This window comes from Grammomys surdaster, unplaced genomic scaffold, assembly GCF_004785775.1.
Source record: "Grammomys surdaster isolate TR1022 unplaced genomic scaffold, NIH_TR_1.0 125630, whole genome shotgun sequence".
Lineage (NCBI taxonomy): Eukaryota > Metazoa > Chordata > Mammalia > Rodentia > Muridae > Grammomys > Grammomys surdaster.
The window spans coordinates 509,491-531,461 of record NW_021620469.1 but is presented as its reverse complement, the minus strand read 5'-3'; the positions used below and the strand labels follow the sequence as shown (position 1 = coordinate 531,461).

The following is a 21,971-nucleotide window of genomic DNA, read 5'->3' as shown; positions in this document are numbered from 1 at the left end:
TAAGGGGACAACATAGGAAATGTAAATAAATCATCCAATAAAAAAAAAAAGACAGCAAAAAAAAAGGCTTTCATAAGCTTGAAAAAAAATCAAAACAATATTTAATACACGTGCTCTCAGACCAACTTGATTTAGGTAACCTGAAGTGGAAGTTTCTCCTCCCTTAAGACTAAGGTGTGTCAAATTGACAACACTAATCAGAGGACGGGTACATGACCACACCTGGTTAATGTGGTCCTGGGATTATACTGTGAACTGAGCTACATCCCTAGCACCAAATTTTATTTCTTTGGTGTCATTATTTAGTCTCTGTTATATTGTCAGAATTGCCTTTTGAAGTTCTGTAATTTAAGTAGAAAATTCATATGCAACATACTTTTAAGTCATAATTTTCATTAATATTCTTTTTTAGCCAGATGTGGTAATGCACACCCTTAATTCTAGTACTTGGGAGGCAAAGGCAAGTAGATTACTGTAAGTTCAAGGCCAGCTTGATCTACAAAGTGAGTTCCAGGACAGCCAGGACTGTAATACAGAGAAACCCTGTCTTGAAAAACATATTTATATACATACATACATACATACATACATACATACATACATACAAACACACACACACACATATATATATATATTTAAACATATGTACATATGTTATTTTTTAGATGTACTTATTTTGTACTATGTGTTTGAATGCTTTGCCTCCATGTCTGTAAGTATGTACCTGGTGCCTGTGAATGTACCAGTTTCCCCTGGAACTAGAGTTACAGATGGTTATGACCCACCATCTGGGTGCTGAGACTCTTACCCCAATTGGAAGAGCAGCAAGTGCTCCATCCAAACCACTGAACCATTTCTCCAGCCCTCAATTTTCATACTATTCTAAAGTGACTTATGAACTTAGAGATATCTTAAGGTTGTATCTATTGATTGTAGTATGTCTACATTGTACATATATAGACTGCTCTTGGTTTATGGCCTCAGCTGATCAGTTCAGTATCTTTAAGTTACAGGCCAGCTGATATGTCCAACTGCATCCACACTAACTTTAGAGCTAATTATAATTACTAACCACTTTGGAACTTTATTTTTCCCATAGGGTGAGGGCTGGGAAAAGGAGGCAAAAGTAGAGTTTTTGAAAATGGTAAATAAGAAGGCTGTCTTAATGAAAATTTTTGGAGAAGAAGATGAAGTCCTTATTGTAGATCTGCAGAAACCACCAACAAATAAAATCAGCAGTGATATGCCTGTGTCTCTCAGAGATGCATTGGTTTTTATGGAACTAGCAAGGTAAGTAACTTGTTAAAACTTAAATATTCAAGATTGAAGTTATACAGGCTGGAGAAATGGTTCAGCAGTTAATACTAGTTGTTCTTGTAGAACACACAAGTTTGGTTTCCTGTGCCACCTTCTGTTCTGGCACAGATATTTACATGCAGGCAAAATACTTAGAAACATAAAAGTAAATCTCTTTTGAAATATTACAGCTATAAATAGGAAAAGAGGGTTTGGGGGTATTGTTGTTGTTTTTGTTTTGTTTTTGAGACAGAGTTTCTCTTTGTATAGCCCTGGCTGTCCTGGAACTCTCTCTGTAGACCAGGGTGACCTCAAACTCAGAGATACGACTGACTCTGCCTCCCAAATGCTGGGATTATATTAAGGTGTGTACCACTACTGCACAGTGAAAAGAAGAGCTTTAAAAATAATGGAATCTGGCCTAGGGATGTAGGTCACTTGTTAGAGTACCTGCCTAGCGTGCATAAAGGCTGGATTCAATCCCTAGCACCATATGAACCAGGCATGGCACATTCCCATAATCCTCGTACTCAGAAGGAAAAGGCAGGAAGATCAGAAATACAAGGTCGTCATTGGCTACATAGCAGGTTCAAAGCCAGGCTTGGCTATATGAGACTCTGCCATGAATAGTGATGATGATAAATTATAGACTTGTGCTAGAGAGATGGCTCAGTGGTTAAGAACATGTGCTGTTTTTATAGAGAACCCTGAGTTCCCAGCACCCACATGGTGGCTCAAAACCATCTGTAACTACAGTTCCAGGAGACCTGACTCTTCTCTTCTGTTGTCTGAGAGCACCAGGCATTCATGTGCTGTATACACATGCATATAGACAAAACATTCATACACATAAATCTTAAAAATTGTCATAAGTGAACTTGAGCATATCCTTAGTGGTTTCAAGAACATTTCTATCATGTTGTCTAAGTATAGTTATTTGTCAAAATTACATTTAGTTTGCTTTAAGAAATAAGAAGTTATGGTAACTTAAAATAGAAGACTGAGGAAATGACTCAGTGGATAAAAATCCTTGCCACACACACTCAAGGAACTGAGTTCTAATACCCAGACTCAGAATAAAATAACCTCACAGCACAAGCGACTACTCTCAATGCTCCTATGGCGAGATGGGATGCAGAGGCAGGAGAGCCTTTAGAAGCTCACAGGCCAGCTAGCTTCACACATACAGAAGAAGAATAGAGATTTATGTCAAAAAGGGGGAAGCTAAGACCAATACCTGGTTAAACTCCATTCATGTGCTATGAACACCTTAATTTTCACACATATGTTACACTGTAAATAGGTTAAAGTAAAAAAATAGAGAATATGTATAATTGCTAAACATATTTGAAGTTCTGTAAGTTTCATAAAAAGCTATTATAGTTTGAGGAGTTGTAATTTAGCTGTTCCTGACTTAAATTGTATAGTCTTTGGAAAGAATTCATATCACTTATCTAAGTGATACTAAAGTGATTTAAGTAACTATGGAGACAGCAGAAGATCCTAATTAGTCTTATGTAACTCCAGAAATGGCCTACATAGATTTCCTTTAGAAAAGTAAAGGTAAAGCATTGAGAGTAGAAAGGGCCACAGAGATTCCACTGGTCTCACCCCAGCACCACAACAGTCCACAGACAGCAACTGTGGCACACCTTTGACCAGTTTCAGCTCCAAAGTGCTCTGATAGAAATCTGAGGGTTATTACAGGGCTCCTATTCATCCTGGCTGAATAAGTAGAAACCATATCAAGTTGTAAGTTAGAGAAACAGTGAAAATGGCATACTTTTAGTAAATAAGTCAGTGTTTATACAAGCCCAAAACCTTTATACGAATGGGTTTGCTTATTATGCATTTAATTAGGTTTAGGTCACAATCACCAAGAAGTCACAGTGAAAAAAATACAACTTTATGCTATCATCTACCCATTTTGCCTGAAGAGATGACAGAAGTTTCAGTCATGGTTTGCCATATAAATAGTCCTACCGATTTTTATCTTCAGTTGGTAAGTATATACTTTTTTAAGAAAGATTTTCAAATAGAAATGTTTAACAGAATGAATAAAAATTAAGTCTTCTGTACATTTAAATTTCTTAAAAGCTGCAACTATAAATAGGAAGTTCACAGGACTTATGGCAAAATAAAAATCTTCCTCCTCCAAGTTAATCAAATAATGGTAGAAAAGGATAAGAATGGTACTTATGTATGAGTCTCTCTCTTGCTTCCTTGTACACAAGAGACTAGGAAAGCTAATTCCAACCATGTATATCTAAGAACTGAAAATAAATAAATAAATAAATAAATAAATAAATAAAAGAATATCTAAGAACTGTTATTACTAACTTCAAAGTAAAACCTTCTTAGCTTGAGCTTAAGATGTATGATTGATAAATGAGACAGCTAATAAAACAGCAGGCTTGTCATTGGCCTCTCATTGGTTTATATGAATTAGCTCATATTTAAACGATATTCTTTATGTGAAGTGATCACTGATATCACAGAAATACTATGGTTGGGGCTGAAGAAAATTCAGCATTTAAGAGTACTGGTTGTTCTATCAGGGACCCACAACACAGCTCATTGCTGTCTGTAATTTCATTTCCACGGGCTCTAAGGCCCTCTTCTGGTCTTCCATGGTATTAAACATGCAAGTGATACACAAACATGTATACAGGCAAAACACTTATACACATGTAAATGCTGTGATAAAGATGCTACTGCCTCTATTAGATGTGGAGTCTGACCATATGGATAAAGCATCTTTTTGATAGCCACACGGCTCTGAACACATACATTCAGGCTTGAACTGAGCCATGTTGCTTCAGAGCCTGTCATTTCCAATGTAGCATCACACTTTCTGGTTGCCTGCATAATTAACCTTATAATAAATAGGACATGAATTTCTTTTTCATCCAATGTCTTTTGGCTTTGGTAGATATACATAATGTTAATTTACCATTTTAACATTATTATTTAAAATTTTTTTGAGAACTTGATAATTGAGTACTGTGTTTATATCATTTCCACTCCTCTCTCTACCCACTCCCACTCATCCCATAGTCTCCCACACCTCTGAAATTCATGACCTCTTCTTCTTTATTTGTTGTTACACACAAAAATATAACCTGCCAAGTCTACTTGGTATTGTTGTATGTGTGTGAGAGTGTATGAGTTCAGCTTGCCCCTCATATAAGAGAAGACACTGTGTCATTGCCAATATCCTAGTCTTCTGGCTCTTACAGTCTTTTTGCCCCCTCTCCTGCAGTATCCCCTGCACATTAAGTATAGGGATTATGTTGTAGGTATATTATCAATTGAAAGTTGTTTGGAAAAACCATAGGAAAACATATTATTTTGTTATTTTATATGTACAGGGGTATATATAGTTTGAATTAATTTATGCCACTTGGAATGAAAATACCCCCCTAAGAGCCATAAACTGTATCAACAAAAACCCCAATACTATACATAGGAAACTGTCTTTAAGTTGTTGGTCAGGACAATAGTAAGACCTTGTCTCAAAAAAGGGGGATTTATGAATGTACTGTATTCTTAAATAAAATAGGTTTCATTTAATAAACTTTAGGCTATTTGGTATGGTTTGAAAGTATTGTTTCTGAAGTTCCTAATACTTCCTCTTCCCCAATCAAGGGTATTTGATTAGTTCTCCAAATGCCAGTTATTAATGTTAAGAATGTTTGTTTGTTTCTTTGAGGCAAGATCTTACTAATTGCCCTTGGCTGTCCTGGAACTCAGTATATAGACCAGGCTAGCCTCAGACTCATAGAGATCTGCCTGCCTTTGTTTTCTGAGTGCTGGAATTATAGGTGTGCACCAACCCTATTGCATTTTAACTTGAGGGAATTACCAATTTATTTTAAAAGTGCTAGGTAAATGATAAGGAAGTAGATATCTGTGACATCAAAACTATTAGACTAATTAGTAAGCACAAGAACAGATTTTACTGTTTGATAGACATCAGAATCATGGTCACAGTTATGCATTAATTTTAGCATTCTAATAGTGAGTTGTAAGTATTGTATCTTCCAGTGTGTTAGAGCATGTATGAATCATACAAAATCACCAGTAAAAGGTAAGACAAAAAAGAGTTGTCTGAGATCTATCAAACCTGTGGATGTAGTAGTTACTTTGCAGGAAGTACAGCAAGTATACTCTACTCAAATGAAAAATAAATAATAGTATAAGAGTGCTGGTAAGATGGCTCGTTAGGTAAAGAAACTTGCTACCAAGCCAAACAACCTGAGATTGATCCAGGAAGCCATGGGATAAAAGGAGACAATTGACTTCAAGTTTTCCAGCCTCCACAGGGATGGTATAAGGATGTAACCACATGAACCCAGAAAATGGAAAATTCTGTGGAAAAAGAGGCTTTGATGGCTCTTTTTAATTGTGCAAATGTGGAGGTCAGAAGACAACTTGACAGAATTGGTGCTCTCCCCCCACCATGTGGGTCCCAGAAAATTCAGAGTTGACAGCAAGGTTGTCAGGCTTGTCAGCAAACATCTTTGTCTACCAAGCCATCTCTCTGGTCCAGAAGAGGTTGTTTTTTTAAGATTCATTTTTATTATTTTAATTTTATGTATGGGGGGTGTAAGTATAAGTGATGGGGGAGGCCAGAGACTGTGGAACCTCCTGGATCTGGAAGTTCAGGTGATTGTGAGCCACTTGACATGATTGCTGGGACAGAACTTGGGTCCTCTCCAAGAGCAACATGTACTCTTAACCACTGAGCCACCTGTCCACCTCCAACCCTGAAAAAGTTATTTTGAAAAGAAGGCTGTGCTAGCTTATAGAATTAGCTTATGAATTCTAGAGATAGCAGCCAGAAAACTAATATAATCTTGGTTTGCATAATCATTTGGATCACTTAGAGAAAAGTAAATACAACTTAGAAACATTAGTAGAAACATCTACTGAAGCAAAATGAGAGTTGATGGGAAAATGATGGTCACTAAATTGTTTATACAGTGGGCTGGAGAGACTGCTCAGTGGTTAAGAACACTGGCTTTCCAGAGGACCTGGGTTCATTTTCCAGCACCCACATGGTGGCTCACAACCATCTAAAACACTAATTTCAGGAGAATCTAATGCCCTTTTCTGGCCCTATGGGTATCATGCATGCACATGGTGCATAGACCCACATGCACACAAGAAAAATACTCATACACATAAAATAAAATCTTTAAATTTCGTGTACAGTATGACTGTTTTGCTAAAAAGTTTAGAGTATATATGTATGTACACAGACATAATCTAGATGAATATACAGTAAGTTATCTTGTTGAATGGGATTTTAGCTTTGTTTATATCTATGAGTGCTAATTTTATACTGATTCTGAATGAAATAGGCTCAAAATAAATTGTATAACACCAGATTGATCTATATTTAATGTCAGTTTTTAATGTTTATCAATTTCTGAGCAGTACTTATGATAAATTCAACATTTGAACGTCCATTTTCTATTAAGCTACAGTGTCATATCCCTTTCTTCCTCAGATGGAGAACCTGGACTTTCTATCTCTTTTAAAAACGATTGAGGAATTCTATAAAGGAGAAGATGGAGAGAATCTGGAAATCCTTTGTCCTCTTCAGAATCAAGCCTGTGTAGCTAAATTTGAAGATGGAATTTGGTATCGTGCAAAAGTGATCGGTAGGGAAGTGCATGTTATTTCCACAGGGAAATGTGTGTCAGATCAAACATCATCGGAACTGTTAAATCATGGACGTGTTATCTGCTATTACCATGTGTCTTCTTTAGAAGGCATGATAACTTTAGAAGGTCAATCTCTGGCTACTAGAATTTGATTTGCTTGATTAGAAATTAATCATTGGGGAGGAGTAAGGGGAAGGACTGAAGGAGCTGAAGGGGTTTGCAACCCCATAGGAAGAAAAACAGTATCAACCAAATCAACAATATCAACCAACTCCCAGGGAGTAAACCACCAACCAAAGAGTGCACGTGAAGAAATCCATGGCTCCAGCTGCATATGTAGCAGAGGATGGCCTTGTCTGGCATCAGTAGAAGTAGAGGCCCTTGGTCCTGTGAAGGCTCGATGCCCCAGTGTAGGGGAATGCTAGGGCAGTGAGGCAGGAGTGGGTGGGTGGGAGGGTGGGGGAGTACCCTCATAGAAGCAGAGGGAGAGGAGGAGATAGGAGTTTTACAGAGGGGAAACTGGGAAAGGGGATAACATTTGAAATGTAAATAAAATAACCAATAAAAAAGAAAAGAAATTAACCATTGAGAATCTGGTGAGAAAATCAGGAGATGGTGCAGAGTAGCAAAACCCATTCTTTGAACGTTGGCCGCCTCCACCTTTATCTCTGTTTCCTGCTGGTTTTTGTTTGCTTGTTTGTTAGGATGTAAATCTCTTAGTTTCCTTTCTCAGTTACTATATTGCTCTTTCCTAGGGTATTGCTTTATTATTTAATTTTCCCTGTCTTACTGAACATTTTCTACACGCTCCTTAAGTAATTAAATTGAGTTCAACAATAATAGAATTAGAACTGGGCATAATGGGATTACAGAATTACATCTGTAATCCCAACACTTTAGGAAGCAGAAGCAGGAGAGTCATTTCAAAGTCCTCACCAGCTATATCACAAAATCAAGGATAGTCTGAACTATTTGAATGTATATATGTCTCAGAAACAACAACAAAATTAACTACAAAATGAAATGATCCAAAAATTATAAGTAAAACCAGGTGTGTGGCCCTGCCTGTAGTTCCAGCTGCTCTGAGGCAGAGGGACTGAAAGTCTGAGAGGCTTATAAAAACCATATCTCAAAATGATCTGTGGATGTACCTAAACAGTAGAACATTTGGCCAAGCATGTGTCAGGCCTTTGCTTCAATTTCCAATACCACAAAAATAATACATATAAACAAATAAGGGTTGAAGATTAGAGATTTCTGAAAATGGAGGTATTGGCAACAAACTGTGTGTTTGCTCCTGATCTGTGGCTATGAAAGAACAATTATATATGAAGCCATTGGGTTTTGAAAGTTAGTCACACCATAGGCAGTTTAGCCCAGTATATTATGTTCCAGTTTTTTGTTTGGGTTAGTTTGTTTTTACCTCAGAAGACTTGGTCCTCAGTGCAGCAGTATTGGAAGGTAGAGCCTAGTGGGAGATTTTGGGGGTTATAAGAGCAGAGCTTTTCTTGCAAGAGTGAACTCTTGCTCTGGATTAATTACTAAGGGAGTGGGTGATTTCAAAACAGCAAGGCTGCCTCTTACTGCCTCTTTAGCATGCACCTACTTGCCCTTCCATTTCACCATGAGTTGAAAGTTCTTACCAGAAACCAAATAGACATGTATCCATGCCATGGTTTTGAACTTTTTCACTATCTGTATATATGTTTTCTACATTCTCCTTAGGTCAAGTAATTAAATTTAATTCACAAAATAATAAAGTTAGAACTGTGCATGGTACTACATAGCCTATTATCCCAACATTTGGGAGTTGGAGCCTCTAGAACAGTGAGCTACACATACCACTGTATTTATAGGGTACACTGATAGTTACTGTGTTATAACAAGAGAAAATGGGTTAGGTCCTGTTTGATTCCAGTGTCTGTAGGTATGTACCTTTTTATTAAAAGGATTGAGTTTAGTTGTCACTGTTTAAAATGTTTTCCTAATAGCCTAAGAACCTAACTAGCTGCTACTAAAGCAGAAAATTTCAAATCCTATATGGAAATTATTTAATCTTCCAAATTAAGTTTTCTATCCTCTTCAATGGTTTTAATTCAGTTAGCAGTTAGTGCCTTAAACTAGCTAAATCTTTTTCAGATATAATTTTTGAATGTCTTTGTGTTGCTATAACTAAGCATCAGACTGTGTTGCTTATAAGCAACAGAAATACTGTTCACACTTCTGGAGTCTCAGAAGTCTGAGGCCAAGGCATGGCATGGTGAGGGTCTAGTCTCCCTACTTCTAAGAGTTAACCTTGTTGTACTGTTCATTCAGACAGTGCAGATGCGTTTCCTTGACTGGCAGGAGGATAAGAGTAAGTCAGTGTTCCCTCCATTCAGCCATTTTACACGTACATGTAGTCCCATTCACCAGAGCAAGACTTATGGCTCAGCCACCTCTCTTGTTGCATTGGGATTAAGCTTCAATGTGAATTTGGGAGGGAACAAAATTATTTAAACATTAGAAGTAAAAATGCTAGTGCAATTATTTTAATAAATAGATGTAGAATATCTGAAACATTTTATATTTTTTAATGCATTGGCAACTACTTTTAAAATTAGGATTATTGGCTTCAAATCACTTATTTATTGAACAGTAGGGCTCTTTAAGGACTGACATTGGAGAAAAGTTCAGTCAGTCATCACGGAGACTTTGAGGGTTAAAATGAAAATCTATGTATGACTCAGTGGTTCTCTTTCTGCATCTTCCTTAGCTCCACTAAGTCACACTGAAGACTACTTCATAACTGGTTTGTTTGGTTCAGTTTCATTTCCTAGCACCTGTTACATTTACAGTCTCATATCCTTCTCAAATACAGTTACTTTTTAATTCTTGAAACTGGAGGGGTTTGTTTTTCCTTTACTTGTCATTTCTTATAATCTTGAATGCTTCTCTCACGGCCCCAGTTGCAGGTGTTACCCATTTATTTGTTATTGTGAGAGATATCTTAGGTCACTTTATCGCTCTTTTGTTTTCTCTCCATGCTCATATCACTACTTTAAAGTTCATATCTATATATACTTTCCTTGCTAAGCTGTGAAGAAGACTCTAATTCTAGGTTGATCTTATGCCAGTTTTTCATTTATATTATTTTCTTTTAATTGATATATTTTCCTAAGATCTCAAAAATTTCATATGATTAAGCCTTTAGGATATTCTTAGTTTTGATGTACTTTTAAACCATGGAGTCCTTCTTCCATTTTTTCTCCAACTAGTAGTGCTTAGTCTGTAGGTTAGTACACATTTGTTCTAGAACTCATTTCACCTGGCAATACACTTCATTCTTCTGTATTAGAACCCCTGTTTTCTGGATCCTGTGTTCATCACTTCAGTTTCCTTCTCTGTTTTGGTGGTACCATCCTGCATTGTTTTCCTCAGAAAAAGGAAAGAATAAATAAGAGGTAAATATGAGACTCCTAGCCTACTAGCTCTGTTCTCATTTGTGATTGATAGTTTGAGTAAAGAAAAAATGCTCATACTCTAGCTTTCTATAGTTTAAAGCTGCATCTCAATCAGAGTCTTGAAGAAGAATAAAAACAATGGTACTGGAACAATTGAGAATTCTAGCCCAGGGATGCACATAGGAAACTGGGAGATCCCCACATTCTTGCCTTACACCTATTACAGCAGCACCATCTCAGCTATCATAAGTGTTTACTACCATGGGACTAACTGAAATAAAAAGTCTCGACCATCCATTTGGGGTGATTTCATAAAAGTCAGTTTGTTCTTATTCAAGTTTCTGCATAATTTAACTTCCCAAAGGAAAACAAGACTAACAGAGAAGCGTTTAAAATTTGTGATTCTTGATTTCATAACTTTTCAAGGATTGCCTGGAAATCGAGAAGTAGAAGTTAAATATGTGGACTTTGGTAATACTGCAAAAATAACACTTAAAGATATGCGGAAAATAAAGGATGAGTTTTTGGAACCTCCAGAGAAGGTAATTCACCTGTTACAAACACTATAACTAGGATATTAACCCAGTATGAAATAGAAGATTTCTACATAGAAATGTCATGTTAATGACTATTTTTGTCTATAAGCAGTGCCTGATACAAGGACTATAGACAAAGTGTGCTACTTTAAAGATAAAATACTCTTTAAGAAATACTTTATGGGCGAGAAGGTAGAGAACTTGCCTAGCATGTACCAAGGCCCTGAGTTCAGTCCCAAGGTCTGTAGTAATAATAAAAGGTAGATATTGCCAATAAATACAAGCATTTAAAGATGTCTTTTAGTCTTACTTGTATGGAGCTTTCCTTTCATCAGTATGAGCTCATGTCGTATGCTAAGAGTTTGGTTTTTGACATATTGAGTTATAAAGCTCATCTCAGAAGTACTTCTATTGTTTAATTTCTGTGTAGACAACCAAAGATCTACAATAGAAAAAGAAACATGGAAGAACATGTAAAATACTTAACCATAATAATCTCGGTGGAGTAGGATAGGAAGGAGGCTTATTTCTAACTTACCTTCTCTTGTTATTTAAATTTTTTTTTTTTTAAAGATTTATTTACTTTATTTATGAGTACACTGTAGCTGTCTTCAGACACACCAGAAGAGGGCATCGAATCTCATTACGGATGGTTGTGAGCCACCATGTGGTTGCTGGGATTTGAACTCAGGACCTCTGGAAGAGCAGTCAGTGCTCTTAACCGCTGAGCCATCTCTCCAGCCCTCGTTATTTAAATTTTTACTATTGCCGTTTTTAAAGGATCTTTGTCACTTTAGTCTCTTTAAAAATACATTATATCTTATTTTTATTTTGCATGTGTGTGTGTGTGCACATACATAGACATGTCACAGTATTCACGTAGTCAAAGAGACAACTTGTGGAAATTGGTTTTCTCCTTCCATCATGTGGGTCCCAGGCATGGGACTCCAGTTTTCTGATTTGGAAGCATTTACCTTTACCTGTGTAGCTATCTTGCCAATCATAAAACGAAACTAGAAAATGCAGATGAGCAAACATATTCAGTGGGGCTGGAGAGATGACTCAATTATTAAGAGCACTGGCTGCTCTTTCAAGGACCCAAGTTTGATTGCTAGTGCTCACATGGTACCTCACAGCCATTTGTAACTCCCAGTTGCAGAGCATCTGGTGCCCTCCATAGTCTCTGTGGGCACCAGGAGTTCGGGAGTACATGTGATACACAAACATGCAGATAAATACTTACATGCATTGCACAAATAAATATTTTACAATATATTAAAGGTTTTAATCAGGCATGGTAACACATACCTTTAATCTCAGCATGCAAGAGGCAAAGGCAGACAGATCTCTGTGAGTTTAAGACCAGCCTGGTCTATATACTAAGTTTTGTATCAGCCGAGTTACATGGAAGACCCTGTCTCAAAAATCAAAACAAAAATATTCAGTGTTTTTAATTTATGTTCTTGTAGAATATATCATTCACAGTATTTTGCTTTGTTTTAAGACAGACCTTTACTGCCATATTCTGTAGCACTGGCTGGCCTGGAACTTGCCATGTAGACCAAGATGGCCTCAAACTCACAAGCGATTTGCCTGCCTCTGCTTCACAGGTTCTGGGATTAAAGCTGTAAGCTACCAGGTTTGGTTATCTTTCACATTCTTAGCAGTTATAGAATGAATATAAATTGTCCTGTAAGTCTGTGTATCTGTGATTTAAAATATATCATAAATGACTTTTAAATGAATCGTTATTATTCTTCTGTATGAATTGCCACAACTTCAAATTGCTAATTCCAATTACTTTTGTTTATGAAGTTATTTTATGAGTATTTCATGCATTTTATGATTCTAAATAGTTTGAATTAGAGAGTTAATTGATTTTGAGGGTTTTACTTGATTTGTTTGGGGACTCTCTTTCTTTAAAACTCTGGAGTTATAACCTAGGACCTGAAGCATGCTTTTCCAGTGCAGTACTAACCAAGCTATGTAAACATTGGCTCTCTACACTTACATAAAACTTTAAAATAATTAGAAATTAAGTTTATATTCTTAATGATGGAATTTTCTTTGATACAGGCCATCAAATGTAAACTGGCATATATTGAACCAAATAAAAGATCACAGTGGTCCAAAAAGGCTAAAGAAAAATTTGAAGAAAAGACTCAAGATAAATTTGTGACATGTTCTGTTATTAGTAAGATAATTTTATTTTTGTCTATTATTATTATCTAAATAAGATTAACGCTATATAATAATGATAATATCTTAGAGCAAATTCAGTGTACCTTGAGTAGTAACAATGAGAAATAACATCCACTGAGAATTAGGATTGGGGAATTTTTATCTCCTATAAGCCTTACAGACAAAAGCACACCAGACAAAAAAACATACCATTAAAGACTAAAGTCATCCTTACATCAGATATAATGGTTTGCACCTATAGTCTCTGCTACTTGGGAGGCTGAGCATCACTGGGGCCCAGGAATTTGAGGCCAGTCTCAACAGCATAGCCAGGCCCCACTTGAAACAATGAAACCATCAAGTCACCTTCACTGTGGCCCCTTGCAAACCTAAAGCCAGAAATTAGCTTGTCTGCATTTGCTTAGTCTAAAGTTTAGTCTTAGGCAAGTGAAAGGGAGACAGAACATGGTTGGTAAGTAGCTTTTGTTTGTTTGTTTGTGTGTTTGCTTGCTTGCTTGCTTGCTTGCTTGTTTGCCTGCCTGCTTGCTTGCTTGCTTGCTTGCTTCATTTGCCCCAAGTGAGTTCAGTTGTAGATTCTCTCCATATTTGGAGAAAAGTTATACCAGTTTTGGAAGTGCTCAGGTCTACAACCCTGGTTGACCACTAACCCACAGTTTTCTAACACATGTTCTGAAAATCAAAGGTTGATTGCCTGAGTCTGATTTCAATTGTTAGGATGGAAGTCTTTTTTTTTTTCTGGAAGCCTTATTAGAAAACCTTTATCTCCTTTACAGTAAGCACACATTCTGCTTCAAGATAGCAATGTGTTGTAGCACTTCCTTTACCAGGCCTTTCTTTTTCATAGCTTATTGGCTTTGAGGTCTCCAAGACTATAACAAATGGTGGAGCCATTCTAAATGAGCCCCTAAATCAACATACTGACAAAAACTACCAGCCAGGGTGATATATATACCTGCATTGGGCTGATATACAAATGCAAAAGAAATTTCTGTTGTGCTTAAGATAAACCCCTAAATTGTAAAGGCTTATTTGTTAAGGTGGCTAATCTTCCCTTAGTTCTGACTATTTATTCATCCTTTTTAGAGTAGAGGGAGAAGAGCAGGGCAAAGGACTGAGTCTTCCTTCAAAATTGTGTAAGAGGCTATACATTCTGAACAAATAGGCTGAAGCAGAAATTAGGAGAGAAAAATACAGCTTCTTTACAGTAGGTGAGCAAAGGCTAGGGGAACTAAGCCACCTTAGCATCTACCATTCCATTAGTTGGAAGACAGGCAGACAAGCCAGCTGGTTGCTATGAATCTAAATCATCACAGTAGTTGTTTTTAGGATAGCCTTTAAGAGAACTTTTGACATCCTATGACTGTTTATCCTCTTAGGATAAAACAGTGGAGGAGTTGGAAAGTCAGAATCTTTCTATGTGTTGATTAAGTTCACTGGCTGATGAGCTATTAGCACGTGCATTTGAAAGGAGGTAGAAAATACATCCCTCATACCTCTCTAAAGATTTTGACATAGGAAACATTAGGTCTGGAGAAGGTTGTAACTTGATGTAGTACAGATGTTAATAGTTCCTTTAAACATTTAGCTTGTCTGATTTTAAGAATGATGGGATATTTAGAATAGTATTATATTTGACTTGGGCATGAAAATGTAAATTATTCAAATATATCAGTGGGTGTGTTGACAGATTCAGAAAGACATGGACTCTGCCTTGTGTGGATGTATCAAAACACAACAAACAGAAAACAGTAGTTGTCATTCTTCAAAAAAAAAAAAGATAGCAATGTGTGTGAACTGCTTGCCTCACACTCAATTATAGGTATTCATTGTATCCAGTGTATGTCATTCCTCAACTTGAAGAATTCTGCGTCTCCAAACATATCTGGCCCTAAAGGTTGTCAGTAAGGAGATGGGAATCTTGAAACACACACACACACGTGTATATTTGTATGCAAATTTTATCTTTTCCAAATAACACCTGCAAGAGATTGGTTCAGTGAGTCTTAGTATACAAGATACATAGGCCATGTTTATTTAGAGAAGATTTATAGCTGCTTTTCAATCCTGTCACATTATTATTAGTTGAACCCAAATAGCATAAGAGAATTCTCCTGTTTATAGTGAAGTAAGAGAGCTGAGATGGACTACTGAAGGTTGAATAGCTTAAAAATGATACAGTGTCTATGGTAACTTTGTTGATACAATAAATTGTTCAAAAATATTAATTCAGTTGGAGAGTAATATAATTACAGAAATTGCATCATTGGACTGTAGAATTTTAACATCTGGCTTCTCTGAGATGAACAACAAAGTTCTCCTAGTCCTGGAACAAATTCCTCTGAGTTTGAAACAACTTTAATCTGGATAGCTGCTGCTCAACCTTTGTGTAGAAAACCTTTGCGTTTTAGCAGCTTTCTTCAGTACTACTCCATGGAAAATACAAGGCGTTTGTTTATCTTTATCACATGTGTTTATTAGCAGAGGGATAAGACACATGCATGGAGATCAGAGGAAAACTTACAAGAGTCCCTTCCATCATGTGAGTCCCTTACAAGAGGTTTCCTTCCATCATGTGAGTCCCAAGAATCAAACTCAGGTCATCAAGCTAGGCAGTAGGCAACTTGTCCTCTCTGACCCTACCCTCTAGCCATCTTGCAGGCCCTTGGATTTCTTTTTTGATTGCCCTTTCTTTCTCAGTTAATCATTTGTTAATACCAGTGATAGCCACCACTAATTATATCATAATTGTTAACTAAGATAATTTGATTTAAGGAATGCCAAAGGTCCTGCACACCCCACCGCACACCACTCCATTCTCATTTACTTGCGAGCTGATTAAATTGGGACTTTAGAATGACCACTGATGAGAATGGTAGCTTTCCATGAGTGTAGATTCCCAGCTCATAAAAAAGGAAACATGGAAGAAGTCTAGGATGGCAATAAAGAGTAACTATGGAATGTTAGTCCTGCAGCATTTAAAGAACTTTGTAAGAAGTAGGAGGGTCAACGTATCAAGGCTCACCACTGCTTAGCCATCTGTTCATAGATAATTTATGTGAGACATTGAACAGTAACCAAAAGTGGTATTTTATTTGTTGAAAAAGTTTTCTAATATGTATTCTTAAACTATATAATATGTTACTGCTGGCAACTGGTTACCTTTTTATTTAGAATTATCATTCCGATTGGCAGCTATCAGCTGCTGTTAATTTTGCAAAAGGTATAGTCATACTGATTCAGTATATATTTGAGGTGGTGTTTCTTACAGGCTGGAGAGATGGCTCAGAAGTTAAGAGATGGCTTTTCCTAAAGAAATGTTTTTATTTTTTCAGATACTTGTTAAGCAAGTTCCTTGCTATATACTACTATTAAGAAATAATTTTTTAAAAAAAGAAATAATTAACACCTACTTTGCTATAAAAAGTAGATACAAAAAAAGCAGTTTTCTCAAAGAAAAATTAGTTTGTCCTAAATAAACAAAAGTAACAGAAAAAAATACTAGTTATTTGAGAGTTCTAGATTTTTGTTTATTTTTAACTCTTTATTAGCCTTTAAAAAGCTATAAATCACTGGCCAAAGTTAATTTTCACTCACTTTTGTTCTTTTATTTTCCATAAAACAATATATGAAAATAAAATACCTCTTTTGAAAATATATTCATTTATATTTTATGACTCTAAAACTTTAAACTGCTTTTGGTTCATTATAGAAAGAATACCACATGATAACCTAAAATAAAATATATAGTACTCTATATGCCATCCACTTGGGTAATTATTGACAATCACTGTGGCTTCAGAATGCTGCTCTAACTCCTAGGGAAACTGTAACATTATTCAGCAAGAAATTTTACATATGGAAAAGTCATAAGTTGCTTTCAATTTTTAAAAAACAAATTTGCTGATATGTACAATTTGCAGCATATGTCTTTCTTTTCCCAAACTAGTCTTAATGGTTTTACAGAGATTCTGGAGAATAATGTGCTCTTGGTTGAGCTTTTTGATTCCCGAGCCCCTGGAACAAGTGCTGTTAGTATTAATGACCAGCTCGTGAAAGAAGGCCTAGCATCTTATGAAGCAGGGTAAGTAGTTGGTAGAGCATAATTTTAGTTCATGGATAGTGTTTTACTCACAAGAAGAACAAAAAATTTCCCTAGTCATGCATCAGAGAAAAGATGGTAAGGGGGATAGTTGGAGTCATTAGTTTAATGAGGAGTAAAGTATCCTTCTTTTCATTCTTAGTTAGGACACTGAAAATCAAGGTAAGGGTTTCCTGCCCAGAGGTAGTGTCACAAGCCTTTAATCCCAGCACTGGGGGTGGGGGTGAAGTGGAAATGCATACATACACTTGTGTACATGTGTGCAGGTAGACATACATGTGTATGTGTGGAAGCCAGAGATCAAATACAGGTGTCATTCCTTTGGAACCATGCAATTTTTTTATGAGACATTTTCTTTCTACCTGAGGCTCACATATTATAATAGGCTAACTGGCCACTGAGACACAACGATCCTTCTGTCTCTGTTTCCACAGTACATACACGGGCTACTAGATCCAGTTTTTGGTTTTGGGGGGTGGGCTTGTTGTTGTTGTTGTTTGGATGCTGGGAATCAAACTGAGGTCCTCATGCTTACTTGACAAACACTTTACCAACTGAGCTATCTCTTTAGCCCCAAAGTTAGGATTTCTTTTTTTTTAATTGGATATTTTATTTATTTACAATGCCATTCCCTTTCCCCATTTCCCCTCCCTAGAACCCCCTATCACATCCCCTCGCCTCCTTTACGCTTTTATACCATTTTAATTATGTGCATTTATTAAGGTCAGTTCTAGGTTGAGGGTTTAACAATACAAGAGATGCAAATAGTCAAGGAACAAGCAAGACAATAAACACAAATAGTCAAAGAAAAAGCATAATTAAACCCAATTATGTGAACACTCCCATGATAACTGTTTCTAAGGACTGACCAAAGTATCTGAACCTACTTTCCTGTCCTAGCCCAAGGTCATTTTCATGTCTCAAGCCTACTTCCTTGTTCTAGCCTAAAATTTAGAATCCTGCCTGAAGTTACTTCTTTGTTCTAGCCTAAGATTTAGATTCCTACTTGAAATTATTTCTTTGTTCTAGCTTAATGTCCGATTCCTGCCTGAAGCCTACTTCCTTGTCCTTGGCCAATGTCATATTCCTGCCAAGCAGCCCCAAAGGCTCTCCACCTCTCCCCCTTTTTTATTTCATTAATAAGACTGAGCCTGTCTTAGGTCATTCTGACAAGAATGTCTTCCTTAACCATCATGGAATATGCATTATCAAAAGCAATGCATTTCTGTCTTAGGTTGGTAAGGCTCTGTGCAGAATCTTACCCGTCCTTGGCTTACCACCCTGTTAATTTAATAGCTCTGTCTGGGGGTCCATTTTCAGGTTCAAGCCATGTACTTTGGCTGCCAACATGTTGATGTTGTTAAAGACAAGCTTTAACAAGATGGGCAGGAATAAAAGTATTCCCAGTACAAAAAGGAATCAAGCTATGTTTGCCATTTTTGAAGCTTGAACAAAATAGAAATACTGACCTCAGGCCATGGGTAATTTTATCTGCAGTATCTACCTCATCAACACTCATGAGGCAGCATTCTTGAAATTCATAAGCTCTCTATGAAGATGCGTAGATAATTAAGTGAATTTTGAGAAACATGTAATCATATACCTTCAAGTTGTGCTGTGACCTTAGCCTACATGCCACACCACATACACACAAACTAAATGTAAACTATAATTGCAAGCCATTATCTATGGTGAGTATAGATAAAGTCTAGAGATAAAAAGGAAATTATCATAAACTGTGGTTAAAAAAAAACCTAAGATCTTCTAAGATCAGGAATAAAAAACTAAGTCAATTTCAGCATTTCTGTTCAGCAGAATACTGGAGTCATAACAAAGCACTTAAATAAGAACAAGACAAACATCCAACATGGACAAGAAGTATATAAAATTATTATTGTTCATAGGTAATTTGATCTTATATGTAAAAACATTTATAGGTTCACAAGCTGTTATAACTAATAAAGTTAAAAATCAGTGAGATATGAGGCAAACATGTTATGGTTTCCAAATGAGTTGCCCTCCAAAGGCTCATGGGTTGAAGGCACACTTCTCAACAGTCAGTGCAATAATTCAGAGTTGTTTGACTATGGGAGCTTTAACACAGTCAATGAATTGATCCAGTGATAGATTCATATTTAATGGTGTTATTGGGAAAAAATGTAAACTTTTGGAGGTTAGAACTAACTGGAGGATGAAGGTCACAAGATATAACTGTGGGGGCTATATTTTGGCCCAGGGTCTTCTCTGTCTCACTCTTTCCTAGCCACCTTGAGGTAAGCAGCCTCCACCACACATTCCTTCCATCATGGTATTCAGCCTCATCTCAGACCCAAACAGTGGATCTCATCAACGTTTTTACTAAAACCTCCATAAACAGATCTTTCCTCCTTAGCTGTTTCTTCCAACTATCTACCACAGTGATAAAAAGTCTAACAACAACAACAACAAAAATCAGCTCCATTTATGCAATAATGAGCATTTTACAAAGAAAGGGGTGAATGTAGTTCCATTTACTGTATCACCAAGAGTAACATGCATTAAGAATTAACCACAATGGGGCTGAAGTCATGGCTCAGCAGCAGAGAGCACTGGCAGCTCTTCCAGAGGACCCCAGGTTAATTCTCAGCACCCAGATGGTGCTCACAATCTGCAACTCCAGTTCCAAGGGATCCATCACTCTACTTTGGCCCTTGCAGGAGCTTTATGCACATGGTCCACAGACATTGCCAGGCAAAACATCCAAATACATAATTGACCAAAGAGGAAAAAACTTATACAGTACAAATCAGAAAAGTTTTCTGAATGATATTAAAGAAGACAACTCATCCCATGTTTATGGATTAGAACACCTGATGTAGTCAGTACTACCCCAAGTGAGCAAGAGATTATTATCTCTATCCAAATCCTAATGACATTTTTTTTGCAGAAATAGAAAAATCCCGTCTAAAATTCATATGAAAATTTGTACTAGAACAGTCCTGAAGAATCTAATGGGCATGTACATCCTGATTTCAAATCTTACTACAACACTACAGTAATCAAAACAGTATGATACTAGCAAATATATGAAAAAATAATACATAACTTTGGTACTCAGAAGAGGTGATATGGGTGACATAAATGGGATTAGTAACATATAGGTGAGAAACAAGAAAAGATGAAGTCATATCATTAGTCCCTCGGTGAAGATGAAACCCTGTGGGTTATCATGTATGGGGTAGAGATGTGATCATGAGCCTGAGGCAAGTAAAACTAGAAGCAGATAATACTTCAAAGAGTAGTTGTATTGAGTTCAGGTGAAAACTATCCATTAGATTTAGGAAAAAAAGAAAAACAACCAAACCAAACAAAAAAAAAAAACAAAGCAACAACAAAAAAAACTGTCAGTGATCTTTGAACTAGATCTCAGCTTATTGTGAAAGGTTTTTTTTCTTCATTTAGTTGTCTGAGGTTAGACATAAAATATTTAAGTTGTTTTGCTTAATGCATTCTAATGGTAATTACTTTCCTGTTGACCAACTGATAAATTTTACTGATTGATACTCTGTAGCCAAAGGTTAGTAAACTCTGAGTTGTCTTTGTGAGTACAGAGTAACCATGGGAAGAGTTGAAGTCATAAGTAAGGTTAGTAAGCTTATCTATTTTTAAAGTAGAAAGTTTGGATTTAGCTTTTCTTTTGTGTGCTTGCTTTGGTGTTAGCTAAGTAGCCTTTTAAAAGAAAAAATCAACTGTATTAATTGCTATTGATATCAAAGTTAGGGATCAGAAAATCATAGGTGAAATGTGTTCATAAGCCAGTATTAATATTTTACTGACTATTCTTTTTTCCAACTTCTGTTATTTTTAGATATACCCTCAAAGATAATTCTAAAAAGCATCTTGAAGTATGGGATCCTTCTCCAGAAGAAATTATTTCAAGTGAAATAAACAACTTAAGTCCTCTATCTGTAAAATCTCTACCCAATGAGAATTTCCAGTCATTGTATAACAAGGAGCTGCCTGTGAACATATGTAATGTAATATCTCCTGAGAAGATTTATGTTCAATGGTTATTAACAGAAAACTTACTTAATAGGTATAATATATAATGAAAGCAATTGCCTCGTGGGGGTTTTGGGGTTTTTTTGTTTGTTTTGTTTTTGTTTTTGTTGTTTTGTTTTGTTTTGTTTTGGGTATTCTTTGCTTCAAATAGCTAGCTAGATTCCATAGGGTTTAGTTTTGAAAGCCAAGAGATTATTTTAACTAAATTGTCTCTAAACTCTTTTTTAAAAGCATAACATCTCTTTTTTAGCTGTTTTCACAATACTAGAATTTATGCCACGACTACTTTAAAAGCACCTTACTCCCTGTCAGCCTGTATTTAGTGATGAGGATTGCAGTAATACGTAGGTAATTCTTGGCTGACATAGGGCTTACATTAAAGAGAGATGATGAATAAATAAAACTTAATGTGGGTGTGATGACAAAAGAATAATAAAAAAAAAGTAAAGCAGTTGAGGAGAATGGTTTTAAGATGGTCAAAGACGACCTCACAGAGACGATGGCTTTTCAGATGTGTCCTGAGCTGGCGGCACTCAGGGGGCAGAGACAGGCAGATCTCTATGACTTCAGAGTCAGCATGTTCTTCATAGTGAGTTCTAGGTCAATCATAGCTACATAGAGAGAGCCTGTCTCGAATGGATGGATGGATGGATGGATGGATGGATGGATGGATGGATGGATG

General features: G+C 36.4%; 1 protein-coding gene across 3 annotated transcripts in view; it reads left to right on the top strand.

Moving 5' to 3' along the window:
- Nucleotides 1–21,971, top strand: part of Rnf17 (ring finger protein 17) — a 111,860-nt gene that overhangs the window by 47,782 nt on the left and 42,107 nt on the right. For all 3 annotated transcript variants that reach the window (XM_028787374.1, XM_028787375.1, XM_028787376.1), the window contains 7 exons: nucleotides 1,100–1,290; nucleotides 3,157–3,298; nucleotides 6,812–6,965; nucleotides 10,838–10,953; nucleotides 13,024–13,141; nucleotides 17,113–17,230; nucleotides 21,096–21,323. In XM_028787374.1, the coding sequence (XP_028643207.1) occupies nucleotides 1,100–1,290; nucleotides 3,157–3,298; nucleotides 6,812–6,965; nucleotides 10,838–10,953; nucleotides 13,024–13,141; nucleotides 17,113–17,230; nucleotides 21,096–21,323 (1,067 nt within the window). The remainder of the gene's footprint in view (nucleotides 1–1,099; nucleotides 1,291–3,156; nucleotides 3,299–6,811; nucleotides 6,966–10,837; nucleotides 10,954–13,023; nucleotides 13,142–17,112; nucleotides 17,231–21,095; nucleotides 21,324–21,971) is intronic.